The 15,672-nt window shown below is 44.2% G+C and overlaps 1 protein-coding gene across 2 annotated transcripts in view; it reads right to left on the reverse strand.

The window, feature by feature from the left end:
• LOC125462076 (VPS10 domain-containing receptor SorCS1-like) overlaps window positions 1–15,672 on the reverse strand; it is a 1,248,383-nt gene that overhangs the window by 83,028 nt on the left and 1,149,683 nt on the right. For both annotated transcript variants that reach the window (XM_059652946.1, XM_048551586.2), the window contains exons 20-21: window positions 6,506–6,639; window positions 4,911–5,034 (exon numbers count right to left, since the gene is read on the reverse strand). In XM_059652946.1, the coding sequence (XP_059508929.1) occupies window positions 4,911–5,034; window positions 6,506–6,639 (258 nt within the window). The remainder of the gene's footprint in view (window positions 1–4,910; window positions 5,035–6,505; window positions 6,640–15,672) is intronic.

Consider the following 15,672-nt stretch of genomic DNA (forward strand, 5'->3'; position numbering starts at 1 on the left):
GTGATTGGCAGAGGTTAGATGTGGGGCTACGTGGATAGAGTGGGAGGTTGGTTTGGGTGGGGTATTCTTTGGATGGACTTGATGGGCTGAATGACCTCTTTCTGCACTGTAGCGATTCTATAAGTGATTGTGGCCTCAACTGTCTGGAAGAATCAAATCAATGCCCTTCTCCACTCTGTCAGCAGGAGTGACACCATCTTTTGTCCAATACCTCACACGCATGCTCTCTTTGGTACTACACGCAGCTCCCATCGAGGCTCCTGCTCACTGGATTTGAAATGGTAACTTTGGTTCTCTCTCCACAGAAGTTGACTGACCTGATGAGTATTTCCAACTATTTCTGCTTTTGTATGAGAGAAACTTTCAGTTCTCCTTTTCATAGAATCACATCTCAGAATCCCTACCATGCGGGCAGAGGTCAATCGACCCATCAGGTCTGCACCTACCTCCCCACCCTATCCCCACAACCCTGTATTTCCCATGGCTAACCCTCTGAGCCTACACGTCTTTGGATTGTTATAAATGAATATTTCTTCCTTGCAGCTTTGAAGTTCAAAAACAGCCACTGAAAGGCTTTGAAATCTGCCTGTGTTGTCTTTGGAGCTGAACAGTCCAAAACTGATGTTCAATATCTGCATCTACCCTGTGAATTAAAACAGGAGATGCAAATTTCTTCGTACTGATTCAGTTACCTAGTTTCGTTGTCTTTGTGTAAAATGAAAGTTTCAGTGCCGTTTCAGTTATCCCTAACTTTAGGCTCCTTGACTTGCCTCAGTCCATGGTCAGGTGGTCACTGCAACCAATTTTGTGCAGAATTTGTCCTTATTTCTGAAAACCATTTTAGTCCATGACTGTTCTCAGGTATCACGTTGAGATCTTGGACTTCAAAATTTGATGTTCATTGTTCAGATGATTACAACAGGTATTAAAAGATAAAGTTACATACTCTTACCAGACCACTGAACATGCTCTCTCAGAGAGCGATGGCTGGTGGGGGTTTAATCTGATGGTCACCACATCTCAGGCAAGGGGTTGAGAAGGACAATTCTTCTGGTAGTCTAGGCCAGAATGGGAAATGAACCCACATTGTTCGTATCACTCAGCATCACAGACCAGCTGATAATGGGAACTGCAGATGCTGGAGAATCCAAGATAATAAAATGTGAGGCTGGATGAACACAGCAGGCCCAGCAGCATCTCAGGAGCACAAAAGCTGACATTTCAGGCCTAGACCCTTCATCAGAGAGGGGGATGGGGTGAGGGTTCTGGAATAAATAGGGAGAGAGGGGGAGGCGGACCAAAGATGGAGAGAAAAGAAGATAGGTGGAGAGGAGAGTATAGGTGGGGAGGGAGGGAGGGGATAGGACAGTCCAGGGAAGACGGACAGGTCAAGGAGGTGGGATGAAGTTAGTAGGTAGGAGATGGAGGTGTGGCTTGGGGTGGGAGGAAGGGATGGGTGAGAGGAAGAACAGGTTAGGGAGGCGGAGACAGGTTGGACTGGTTTTGGGATGCAGTGGGTGGAGGGGAAGAGCTGGGCTGGTTGTGTGGTGCAGTGGGGGGAGGGGACGAACTAGGCTGGTTTAGGGATGCGGTGGGGGAAGGGGAGATTTTGAAGCTGGTGAAGTCCACATTGATACCATTGGGCTGCAGGGTTCCCAAGCGGAATATAAGTTGCTGTTCCTGCAGCCTTCGGGTGGCATCATTGTGGCACTGCAGGAGGCCCATGATGGACATGTCATCTAAAGAATGGGAGGGGGAGTGGAAAAAGTTTGCGACTGGGAGGTGCATTTGTTTATTGCGAACCGAGCGGAGGTGTTCTGCAAAGCGGTCCCCAAGCCTCTGCTTGGTTTCCCCAATGTAGAGGAAGCCACACCAGGTGCAATCAATGCAGTATACCACATTGGCAGATGTGCAGGTGAACCACTGCTTAATGTGGAATGTCATCTTGGGGCCTGGGATAGGGGTGAGGGAGGAGGTGTGGGGGCAAGTGTAGCATTTCCTGCGGTTGCAGGGGAAGGTGCCGGGTGTGGTGGGGTTGGAGGGCAGTGTGGAGCGAACAAGGGAGTCACGGAGAGAGTGGTCTCTCCGGAAAGCAGACAGGGGTGGGCATGGAAAAATGTCTTGGGTGGTGGGGTCGGATTCCTCCGACACTTCCGCCATCTACAATCCGACCCCACCACCCAAGACATTTTTCCATCCCCACCCCTGTCTGCTTTCCGGAGAGACCACTCTCTCCGTGACTCCCTTGTTCGCTCCACACTGCCCTCCAACCCCACCACACCCGGCACCTTCCCCTGCAACCGCAGGAAATGCTACACTTGCCCCCACACCTCCTCCCTCACCCCTATCCCAGGCCCCAAGATGACTTTCCACATTAAGCAGCGGTTCACCTGCACATCTGCCAATGTGGTATACTGCATTGACTGTACCTGGTGTGTCTTCCTCTACATTGGGGAAACCAAGCGGAGGCTTGGGGATCGCTTTGCAGAACACCTCAGCTCGGTTCGCAATAAACAACTGCACCTCCCAGTCGCAAACCATTTCCATTCCCCCTCCCATTCTTTAGATGACATGTCCATCATGGGCCTCCTGCACTGCCACAATGATGCCACCCGAAGGCTGCAGGAACAGCAACTTATATTCCGCTTGGGATCCCTGCAGCCATATGGTATCAATGTGTACTTCACCAGCTTCAAAATCTCCCCTTCCCCCACCGCATCCCTAAACCAGCCCAGTTCGTCCCCTCCCCCCACTGCACCACACAACCAGCCCAGCTCTTCCGCTCCACCCACTGCATCCCAAAACCAGTCCAACCTGTCTCTGCCTCCCTAACCTGTTCTTCCTCTCACCCATCCCTTCCTCCCACCCCAAGCCGCACCTCCATCTCCTACCTACTAACCTCATCCCACCTCCTTGACCTGTCCGTCTTCCCTGGACTGACCTATCCCCTCCCTACCTCCCCACCTATACTCTCCTCTCCACCTATCTTCTTTTCTCTCCATCTTCAGTCCGCCTCCCCCTCTCTCCCTATTTATTCCAGAACCCTCACCCCATCCCCCTCTCTGATGAAGGGTCTAGGCCCGAAACGTCAGCTTTTGTGCTCCTGAGATGCTGCTTGGCCTGCTGTGTTCATCCAGCCTCACATTTTATTATCACAGACCAGCTGTCCAGCCAACTGATCTAAACTAACTCCATGTGCGACAACAATCAACCACATTGCTATATGCCTGGAGTCATGTCCGTGTCTGATCAAGAGAGGGAAGAGGTCTCCTTCTATAAGGGCATTAGTGGGATAAAACAGTTTTAGTGACAACCTGGTCATTAAGACTATACTCTTAACTTGATAAGACTAGCTTCTTAATTCCAGATTTATTGAACTATCTGAATGGAAGTTCCCAGCTGTTGTGGTGATATATCACTGGATCATTTGTCCAGTAACATATCCAATTTACTGCTGCTATTGCTACGTACTCTCTTATTTGGTAAAGATTATTGGTAAAAATGTGGCAGGACTGGAATTTCGCAAATCGAAGTCGCCTGAAATTTATAGAATCATGATATTTTAAGGTACAGAAGGAAGCCATTCAGCCCGTTGTGTCTGTACAAGGTCCCAAAAGAGCAACAGTCTCATCCATTTTCAATATCCAGCTCTCTCTTGAAACTTTCTTTGTTATCCACGTCAGCCGGTCTCCCAGGCAGCTCACTCCAAATCCTAACTACTCTCTCGGTAAAGAAGATTCTCTTCATCTCACTCCATGATCTCTTGCTAACAATCTTGAAATTTTGATACCTAGTTACTGATATACTAACTAGTGGAAACAGATGTATCCTTCTATACATTTTCAAAGTTGTTCATAATTTTGAACATCTCAGTAAGGTCACCTTTTAAGCTTCTTTGCTCCAAGGACAATAAGGTCAATTTCTCTAATCTTTCCTTCTATCTAAAATCCCTCATTCTCATAAATTTTCTTTGCACTCTCTCCTTGATTTTAACATTCTTCCTTAAATACGGTGCCCGGGCTGAACACTCCAAATGTGCACAGACCAATGATTTGGAGAGGAATAGAATCACTTCCTTGTTTTTACACTCTGTGCCTCTACTTATAAACCCAATGCTCCTATTAGCCTTCTTGGCAAAAGTTTGAGGTTGTGTGACCACCTTCTGAGAATTATCTGGGCTAACGCTGGGTGGCCAGCTTCAGGATGGCTTCCTGGTTTTGCTGTTGTTTCAGTGTGGGAGCTCATCTGGATGTGAGTGGGAAATGCTCATGGACTCTTACTCTGCAGCAGCTAAAAAGGGCCACGCAGCTTTCCCAAGTGAGGCTGAACAGCTGTCCCCACTTGCAAACAGAAAGCTCTGCAATGAAGGAAATAACACAATACACCCCCTTCCTTGAAAGAAAGAGTCAGCTGTGGCCGTTGAAAGTTACTCCTGTCCTTGCTATTCCCTGGCAATAGCATTGCTGAGGATATAATGATGGGAATTACACTGGACACTGTCAGCCTAACATTACCCACTCCATGCAATCTGCTTTCCAAGCTCTGGGCAAGCTATCCAGGCTCTGGTCAAAGTGACCACCAGAAAATCTAAACACTATTCGATGATTAAATAAAAGGAGTCCTTAACCCTTTGTTGCCTGAAAATTGTGCCGCATAGAGAAGAAAATCTTCCCTTTGTAATTTTCTTTTGCTCCTGAGAAAGTGAGCTTACTGTGGAAGGTGTCCACGTGAAGCATTGGTTCACTTTCATATGTTTGAGCCCATACAAAGGGGATTTGCATGTTTGTGAGGGCATTTCAGAGGGTAAACTGAGGGTGCAGAATAATGCAACTGTTTACAGAAGTATTTCTTGATCAAATGTCTGTATTCTCTGTAACAGTGCACAAAAAACAGTTAAGTTTTGCTCTTACCAAAAACAGCTATACTCTTTACATCTTGCAGAATGGAATTCCCAGCCGACACCTGCACTGTGACACTATTTATTCCCTCTGTAGAGAATGCAAAGGAAGTATTCCCTTCAAGGGTGATGATGGGCTGTAATAGACAACAAGAGATGCAAAACCTTAGTGTGAGAAAATGGGAATTGAAGAAAGCACCATGAGCTAATTTATGCTGGTGAAGCACAAAACACAGTGGTTGTTCCAATGTACTAAAGCCACTAATCATCGAGGCGATCATTCACTGTAGTTAATACGGTATTACCATGGTTTCTTCTCTCAACTTATCATTGAATGCAGTGTTGGTGAGCTGCATAAAATACAAAGTTGCAGTTCGACCTGTTTGGAAAACCAATCTTCCTATGGTGGCCAAAATGTATTAGTTGTCACATCTTATTTATGTGGAGAAGATGTTATCTCTTAGTTACCAGTCTGAATGTCATATGAACACATATATTTACATACAATGAATAACAGAGAGAATCTTTCTCCATCTCCCTGATGTAAATGCTTCGGCAATCTTCTCCATTCTGTGAGGGATTGTGTGTGCATGCACACACTGGCAAAAAGCCTTGCCTAATAATATGAAAATTAGGGACAAATAATAAAGCAGCAGAACCAGGGAACAGTGCTGGAGTGAAGCAAAGAATAAAAATCTCTGCCATTTTTCAGTTCATTGTGCTAGGATGACAGCTAGTATTGTCTGTTCCAATCCCATCTAACCTGCTCGTTCCTCTTTATATCTCATTGTTTATTTATTTTACAAATGGTCCAATCATCTCTGCCTTTGAACACTTGTGTTCATTTTATTTTTCCATGGGCAGTGATCATTGCAATAGCGTCTCTTGCCACCAATGCCCACCCACCACCCACCACCCGCCCCCACCCACCCCCCCACACACACACACAGACACACACACACACACACACACACGCACGCACACACACACACACACGCACACACAGACGCACACACAGGCGCACACACACACAGACACACACAAAACAACTGACCCTCACACAACTTCTTGAGGTGCTGTAATTATTCTGGTAGCTCAGAGTTTTTGTTAAATCATTTCAAAGTCAACCACATACAGATCAGAGCAGAGAAGGAAGAATCCAGATGAGACTTTATGACAAGCCAATAGTTTCGTGGCCATCATTACCAAAATTAAATTATTATTCCAGACATTTTAATGAATTAGGTTGAATTTTCCGAAATTCCATGCTGGGATTTGAGTTCATGTTTCTCACTGAGTTCATATTTTAGGGCACAAGGTTACGAATTTAGGAAATACGTACCACATTGAGTCAGAGTTCCCCTCAGCTCCACATCAGCATTCATTAATATCAAAGCCGATCTTTCAACTCAGCCCTACTTTCATCTATAATTAGCACACTCCTTGGTTCCTCAATGTCCTAAATTATTCTTGAACACACTAAATGACTTGCAAACTCATGGGGTCAAGAATTCCTAAGCTAACTGACAATTGTCATGTGTTTTGATCGCCCTCTCATCACCAGGCAACCATATGCTGGTATTGAAGCTTACAATAACATTCACTCACCTCGGTCTTGTTCCCAAGCCACCAGAAGTAGATGAGTGGGCCAATGGGACTGGGCCACACCACGGCTGTCATATTCACTTGCTGGTTGGTGATTGCAACATAAGGTAGGGTCAAGTGCACATGCTCAATAGGACCTGGGGAATAGTAGGTAAGAACACAAGATATCTTAATATTCTCTCATTTATTTTCCGCCAAATTTTACAACAGCAATCAGAAGCCAATGTGATGTAGAGAACAAAAGATATCAGAGTATTTCTCTCTCAATTGGTGAGTTTTATTTTGCCCTAATGAACCAGGAGAAGTTAATTTAAAACGTTTGCAAATTCCAGGAATCCACAGAAGATCAGCTAGCCCTGTAATGACAAAAAGTATAGGGGCTGGGACTCATGTTGTGGTTGCACAGGGCATTGGTGAGACCACTTTTGGAGAACTGCATACAGTTCTGGTTGCCCTGGTATAGGAAAGATATTAAATTGGAGAGGATAGAGGAAAGATTTACAAGGGTCTTACCAGGACTGGAGGGTTTGAGCTATAAGGAGAGGTTGGATAAGGTGGGACTATTTTCACTGGAGTATAGGAGTTTGAGGGGAGACCATATAAAAGGCTTTAAATCACAAGGTGAGTAGATAAGGTGAATAGCAAAGGTCTTTTCCTCAGGGTGAGAGAGTTCAAAACTAGAGGGCATAATTTTAAAATGACAGGGGAAAAATTTAAAAGAGATCTGAGGGGCAAGTTTTTCACACAAGAGGGTGGTTGGTTCCTGAGTGGAATGAACTGCCAGAGGAAGTGATAGTTGTAGGTACAGTCACAACATTTAAAAGGCATTTGGACAGGCACATGAACAGGAAAGGTTTAGAGGAATATGGGCCGAATGTAGGCAAATGGGGTTAGTTTAGTTTGGGAATCTTGGTTGGCATGGATGAGTTGGGCCAAAGGGCCTGTTTCCATGTTGTATGACTCTCTGACTCTAAGTAGTCAAAGCGGACTGCCTGAAAGTTTAAACTTTTTCTCTTTACCAAGTTTGGCAACACTATTATGTGTTTTCAGCCTTCTTTTCGGTTTTGGGCTGGTATCAAACACAGCAATGTTTAGATGGAAACTAAACACCCCCTGTGCTGCAACACCTCTCTCCAAGTCTTCAGCCCCCCATCTCTCCTCCAGAACAAGCAGCTTCAAGCTTCGCAGTGTGACAGATTTATTCCCCAAGCTGTCCTTTCCTGTACTCTCATGTCGGAGAGATTGGGAAATAGAAAGTGTTTGGAAACTGCAATTCTGGTTGGTTCTCGGCAAGAGAGAAACTAGCCAGTATGGGACTGGTTAGAACAAATACCAGGACTGATGCTTTTCCAGCGCCAACCTGCGCCTTCCTAGCTCCTATCCCCTCCCCATTCCCATTCCCATTCAACTGTCTTATGGATTGAGTGGGTGGGAGGGCTAAGAGATTGGATTCTTTCTTCTCTGGCTCTGTCTATTTTCCCAATTGCCCACAGTGGGACTCCTTTACATTTTATTGGAAGCTTCATGGCAACAAAGGCACATTTAGATAGTCTCTTTGATAAAACAGCCCACCTGAAGCTGCTTCATGGAGGTATTAAACAAAATTTGGTCCCAAGCTTCAATGGGAGATATTAGATCAGAAGAAGCAGATTTTAACGAATGTCTTCAAGGGAAAAGGAGAGTTAGAGGGTCAGGAAGTTTTAGTGAGGACACTCTACAGCTACAGATGGCAGTTAAAGGCATAGCTACCAATGTTGGATAGCCACATTGAATGCCGTACTGCCAATTGTAAATATACAGTCTTAACTGAGCCATAGGTGTGAGAGCTCTGGCAGCTGGCTCCACCTACTTTTGAATTACTTTTGTCTTATAATATTCAGGCAATGCTTAGCCTGGTGCTAAAGAAGAGATTGCATCAGCTTTTCACTGCTGGCCATTGGATTCCCATTCATGTCAGAGAAATATCACTCCCACCATTTTATTCAGCATGGCCAAATCATTGGAAGGGGTCTAATGGCACAAGCTCACATCAGACTAGAGCTGTCCCACAACGCTTTGTGCAAACTGTTTACTTCTATTATAGAGAAGAGATTTTTATTTCTATTTATTTGGAGCGTATTCAAATCCAGATATCAGAAAGGTTAAGACCATATGCAAATTGTCATTTATTCCACTGAATTCAAATACAAAAACAATTTCATTTCAGAGCCTTTTCAAAAAAGAACTGCCACTAAAATCTGATTCAAGTTAAGAGATGGTCAGAGCAAAATCAAATAACATTTAATCAAATTCACAGATTCACAGGATCAGTCCAGCTCACAATGCACAACACAGGCTGACCAATTCCACACAGTCAAATGCAATTTAAATATTCATGTTGACCAGTAATTCCATTTAACTGTAAGTACTGTGATGACTCAGCAGAGGACCGTAACTATTATCTATTCTTCTACATCTTATTAATTGCCAGTCTCTGTAATTATCTGTTACTGTAATAAGACCCCTTATAACTAACTGGTACCTTGCCCATCGTGCTTTGTGGTCACTGCCTTATACTGTACAATACTTATACTATACTGTAGTAACTAGAAATTAATCCTCGGGATAGCGTTGAGCTGATTGGGAAAGCCTGATGCCTTCATCATCCCTGTTTTAGGAAAGGAAGCCCTTGGAGTATTAATGCTATTTCTGATCGTGATGCAATGATACAGAGCTACACAAGATAATAACAGGTTCAGACCAGTTAGACAAAGAAAAGGCATTTCCCATTGGCAGCAGGTACCTGAAACTAAGGGACACTGATTTAAGGTTTTGAGATGCAGGAAGTGGAGCCCTATGAGGAAGATTCCATTTACATAGCGAATTGTAATTCTTGAAATGGTGTGGTCACGTCCACTTGAACCATCTTCAATGTCTTCACAGCCAACAATCCTTGTTACTGGCATTGGTCTCAGCTATTGATACTGTGTGAGGAAGGATGGCCACATAAAGTCATTGGGAGAAGCTAGGCTTATTCTTAATAAACAGAATAAGTTTAGTATGGGTTACTTTACAGCTCCTTATGTAACGTCTGAAATACATGATAATTTTCTGTGAGACATCAGATTCAATTTAAGACTCAGTGGACATCACTATTACTGAACTGTTATTATTCACACGACACATCTAGGATAAACCCAGTTAGCTTCCCCAGGATTAGCCATTCATATCCCGATGGGTGGAACATACCTTTTGTTGGCTGTTAACTCTTTCAGATGCTAACTATAAAATAGACAATAGACAATAGGTGCTGGAGTAGGCCATTCAGCCCTTCAAGCCAGCACCACCATTCATTATGATCATGGCTGATCATCCACAATCAGTATCCTGTTCCTGCCTTATCCCCATAACCCTTGATTCCTCTATCTTTAAGAGCTCTATCCATCTCTTTCTTGAAACTATCCAGAGAGTTGGCCTCCGCTGCCTTCTGGGGCAGAGCATTCCATATATCCACCACTCTCTGGGTGAAGAAGTTTGTCCTCAACTCTGTTCTAAATGGCCTACCCCTTATTTTTAAACTGTGTCCTCTGATTCTGGACTCACCCATCAGCAGAAACATGCTTCCTGAGTTGTGAAGAGGACAAAGGAGTTTCCAAAGAGATATAGATAAGTTAAACAAATGGGAAAAGACCTGGCAAATGTGGGAAATTGTCCGTTTTGTCAGAAAGGGTAAAAACAAAGAAGCTTGTGAGCTAAATAAGCAAATTTGCTGATATTAATATTGGATAAGCATATGGACATACATGGATAGTGTACGTTAGATGGGCTTGAGATCGGTATGACAGGTCAGCACAACATTGAGGGCCGAAGGGTCTGTACTGTGCTGTAATGTTCTAAGTCTATGTTTATGTCTAAATGGTGTGAGGTTTCAGAGCGCTGTGTGGGGAATTGAATGTAAAAATAGGGAGTTTATGCTTCAGTTTTACAGGTCAATGGTGAATCTGCATCTGGAGTATTGTGCATGTTGGTGCAAACCAAAAGGTGGCTGAGAGTCATCACAGTGGGATTCCGGGAGACATCGCCACAATTATCATGACTTTCCAGCAGGTCAGAGAGAAACAAAAAGAAGAGAGTTTGTGAAGAGAATGACTGGCAGGGTTAAGGTGTACCAGGGAGCAGCCATTAAGAGAGTTGGCTAGTGTTGGAGTGCAAGTGCTGAGGAGTTCGCTCAAGGGGTTTCAGTGTGAGGGGGCTGAGCAGGAGTACGGGTAAGGGCTCTTTAACTCTACTTCCTTCTACTAGTGTCTGGACTGAAGGCAGTAGAGACGGCAGCTAGTTCTGTGTCATGCTCCTCTTGCAGGATGTGGGAGATCAGGGGGACTTCCATTTTCCCTCAGACAGAGCAATACTGATCGGAGGGTCAGTTGTGAGGGGGACAGACAGCAGATTCTGTGGCTGCAGAAGAGACACCAGGATGGTGTGTTGTCTCCTAAGTGCCAGGATCAAGGATGTCTCTTAGCGGTTGCAGAAATTCTGAAGGGGGAGTGTGAACAGCCAGAGGTCATTGTGCGCATCGGTACAAATGACAGAGGGAGGAAAAGGGATGGGGACATGCGAAACAAGTATAGGGAGTTAGTTAAGAAGTTAAAAAGGAGGACCTCAAGTGTAATCATCTCCAGATTGCTTGCCAGTGAGAACAGAAATAGAAAGATAGAAAAGATGAATGCGCAGCTGAGGGGCTTGTGTAGTGGGCAGAATTTTTAGTTCTTGGATCATAAAGATCTCTCCTGGGGTAGAGCTGACCTGTACAAGAAGGGCGGGTTGCATTTGAACTGGAGGGGTGTCCATTATCCTCGTGGGGAGATTTGCTAGTGTTACCCGGGAGGGTTTAAACTAGTTTAGCAGAGGAGTAGGACTCTGAATAAGAGAGGGGCCATGGAGAACATAGAACATAGAACATTACAGCACAGTACAGGCCCTTTGGCCCTCGATGTTGTGCCGACCTGTCATACCGATCTGAAGCCCATTGACCGATCTGAAGCCCAAGTCAGGGGAAAATACATTAGCCATTGAGAGCAATTTATTATTCAGGGTAGCCGGGGCACAATCAAGGGAGGGAAAAGACTTTTGGTGTAAAGTGCATTTATTTCAACAAACGAGGCCTGACTGGTGAGGCAGATGAGTTCAGAACATGGACTGGCTCTGGGGATTGAGTTATTATAGCCATAACAGGAGATATAGCAGTTTGGATCAGAAATTGGCTTGCTGAAAGAAGACAGACGGTGGTAGTTGATGGGAAATATTCACCCTGGAGACCAGTTACTAGTGGTGTACCGCAAGGGTCGGTGTTGGGTTCACTGCCTTTTGTCAATTTTATAAATGACCCAGATGAGAGCGTAGAAGGATGGGTTAGTAAATTTGCAGACGACACTAAGGTCGGTGGAGTTGTGGATAGTGACGAAGGATACTGTAGGTTGCAGAGAGACATAGATAAGCTGCAGAGCTGGGCTGAGAGGTGGCAAATGGAGTTTAATGCAAACAAGTGTGAGGTGATGCACTTTGGTAGGAGTAACCAGAAGGCAAAGTACTGGGCTAATGGTAAGATTCTTAGTAGTGTAGATGAGCAGAGAGATCTCGGTGTCTATGTACACAGATCCTTGAAAGTTGCCACCCAGGTTGACAGGGCTGTTAAGAAGGCATACAGTGTTTTAGCTTTTATTAATAGAGGGATCAATTCCGGAACCAAGAGGTTGTGGTGAAGCTGTACAAAACTCTGGTGCAGCCTCACTTGGAGTATTGTGTACAGTTCTGGTCACCGCATTATAAGAAGGATGTGGAAGCTAACCCTATCGCAGGAAATGACATCACCAACCCAAGGAAACCTAACCAGATAAATAGAAAGCGGGACATAACACCAGCGCTTCATCAGAGGCTCACTGATGATGTTACCTAGAATGGTGACGAAACGTCTGAAAACTAACCTTCCAGCTCAGCGAGCAAACTCACACCCAGGATGTGGAAGCTTTGGAAAGGGTGCAGAGGAGATTTACTAGGATGTTGCCTGGTATGGAGGGAAGGTCTTACGAGGAAAGGCTGAGGGACTTGAGGCTGTTTTCATTAGAGAGAAGAAGGTTAGAGGTGACTTAATAGAAACATATAAAATAATCAGAGGGTTAGATAGGGTGGATAGGGAGAGCCTTTTTCCTCGGATGGTGACGGCGAGCACGAGGGGGCATAGCTTTAAATTGAGGGTTGAAAGATACAGGACAGATGTCAGAGGTAGTTTCTTTACTCAGAGAGTCGTAAGGGAATGGAACGCTTTGCCTGCAACGGTAGTAGATTCACCAACTTTAGGTACATTTAAGTCGTCATTGGATAAGCATATGGACGTACATGGAATAGTGTAGGTTAGATGGGCTTGAGATCGGTATGACAGGTTGGCACTGTACTGTGCTGTAATGTTCTATGTTCTATGTAGAAACTGATCTGAGAGAGGGCAGGACTAGCAGCTCAGTGTTCCTGGGTACAGAAGCTACAGACGTGACAGAAGTTCAAGAAGATGTTCAAGGGAGTTGCCCTTGAGATAACGGAGGACATAACAACAATGCTCAGTTTCAGTTGAGGTTTCCTAAATCAATGTGCAGTCGGCCCTACTCAGGAGGACGTAACACTGGACTTCTTCTTAGGAAGTGACTTCAGGCAAGTGACTGAAGTGTCAGTCGGAGAGCACTTTGTGTCCAGTGACCATAGTTCGCTTAGTTTTAATATAGGTATGGAAAAAGATAGGGCAGGCCCACAGGTTAAGGTGCTAAACTGGAGCAGGGCCAATTTTAGGGTCATTAGGCAGGATCTAGCAGAGGTTGATTCGGTGAGTCTGTTTGAAGGAAAAGGAACATTTGGCAAATGGGAGGCTTTTAAAAGTGTGAAAACAAGAGTCCAGGGGCAGTATGTCCCTGTTAGGGTCAAGGAAGAAGCTGGCTGGAGTAGGGACCTCCGGCTGACAAAGGATATTGAGGCTCTGATCAGGGAAAAGAAGAAGGAAAACAGTGGGTTTAAGCTATCGGTCTCAAGTGAATTCCTAGATGACTATAAAAAGTGTAGGAGCACACTTAAGAGGGAAATAACAAGAGCAGAAAGAGGGTATGAAATAGATCTGGCAGAGAAGTTAAAGATAATCCCAGTGCTTCTGTAGCTATATTAAGAGTAAGAGTGTGGCAAGGGAGAGAATAGATCCTTTCAAAGATCAGCATGGCTATCTATTCATGGAGCCACATGAGATGGGGAAGATTTTTAATGAATATTTCTCCTCAGTAAACACTGAGCAGTGAATCATGGATGCTAAGGAAATAAGAGAAACTAGCGGGAAAGTTTTAGACCACATACATGTTACCAGAGAGGAGGCAGCCTTAAAGTGCATGAAGGTGGATAAATCCTTTGGGCCTGATCAAGTCCATCCTCGGATGTTGTGGGAGGCTAGGGAAGAAATTGCAGAGGCCCTTTCAGAGATTTTTGCTTCATCTTTAGCCACTGGTGAAGTTCTGGAAGACTGGAGGGTGGCTAATGTTGTTCCATTGTTTGGGAAAGGTAGCAAAGACTAGCCAGGGAACTACAGGCCAGTAAGCCTGACATCAATGGTACAAGTTGTTGGAGAAGGTACTGAGGGACAGGATCAATGAATAGTTGGATAGTCAAGGTCTGATTAGAGATAGTCAGCATGGATTTGTGCACGGGAAGTCACGTCTGACAAATCTTCTGGTGTTTTTCAAAGATGTAACCAAGAGGATCGATGAGGGTAGGGCAGTGGATGTTGCCTACATGGACTTTAGTAAGGCCTTTGACAAGGTCCTGCACGGCAGGCTAGTCATGAAGCTTAGGTCGCATGGGATCCAGGGAGAGCTAGCTAATCGGATTCAAAATTGGCTCGATGGCAGGAAGCAGTGGGTGTTGGTTGAAGGTTGTCTCTTGGACTGGAGGCCTGTGGCTAGAGGTGTGCCTCAAGCGTTGGTGCTGAGACCTTTGTTATATGCGAATGTACGAGGCATGATTAGTAAGTTTGCAGATGATACAAAATTAGAGGTATAATTGATCGTGAGGAAAGTTATCAAAAATTACAGAGGGATCTTGATCAGACGGCGAAGTGGGCTGAGGACTGGCAAATGCAATTCAATACAGGTAAGTGTGAGGTGTTGCACTTTGGAAAGTCAAACCATGGTTGAGTCTTTGGAACTCCCCTCCTGAAAAGGCAGTGGACACAGAATTTTTATTTGTACTGAAGGCAGAGGGAGATAGATTCTTGCTTACCATGGGGATGAAAGATTATCAACAAATATGCAGGAATACTGAGTTGAGGTTGAAATCAGATCAGCCATGATCTTTTAGAAAGGCAGAATATGTTCAAGGGGCTGAATGGCCTATTCTTGTTCCTTGTGTGTTAGCTGCCTGGTTTTGTGGGAATCAGATCAGACTGAGAGGAAACACAAAATTTCTTATAGTTTGCATGGGAGAAATCTGTTTACATTTGTATTTTGTTGATTATCACACAAAAATGAACGTGTTTTTCCTCTTTGAGTGTTTCAGGTAGCAAACACTAACTGCTGTAAACACAGGGCTTCAATAAATTAAACGGTAAAGTAAATAGAAAGTAAATTAAATAGATGGTAAACTAGATCAAAACAGAAGAACCATTTCTTCTATTATGAAGCACAAGATCATTTCTTTAATAATTATAAACATTAAGTAACAAAGCGCACCCAGCTTAGTTTGCTCACCATAACTTTAGAAAGCTTTGAAATGTCATGCACTCACTTCAGTAAATAAATAAAAATGGGCGAAGTTTAGATATTGCACGTATGAAAATAACCTGAGGAAATGGGAGAAATTTAACGCACCAATTGGTCTCTGTATCTTAAAAGATAAATAAATTCAAAATTTCAATCAATTTAAACATAATGCAGCAGTGATAACCAGAACGACGGCTTTATTTATCTCCCCCTTTGTTATTTGCAGAAAATATTGACTTTTTTTTCAATAAAAGAGAATTGATAGCAATTTATGCGTTTTTGTTTCCATATATTTTTCTATGCCTTAAAGCTGAAAGGCTGGGCTGGATTTCCTGTTTGGGTTGTGGTGGGGTCAGGGAGAAGTGACAATTGTCTGTCTCCCACCGAATGTCCTATTGGTTCCCGATCAGT

Source organism: Stegostoma tigrinum, chromosome 20 (assembly GCF_030684315.1).
Source record: "Stegostoma tigrinum isolate sSteTig4 chromosome 20, sSteTig4.hap1, whole genome shotgun sequence".
Classification (NCBI taxonomy): Eukaryota; Metazoa; Chordata; class Chondrichthyes; order Orectolobiformes; family Stegostomatidae; genus Stegostoma; species Stegostoma tigrinum.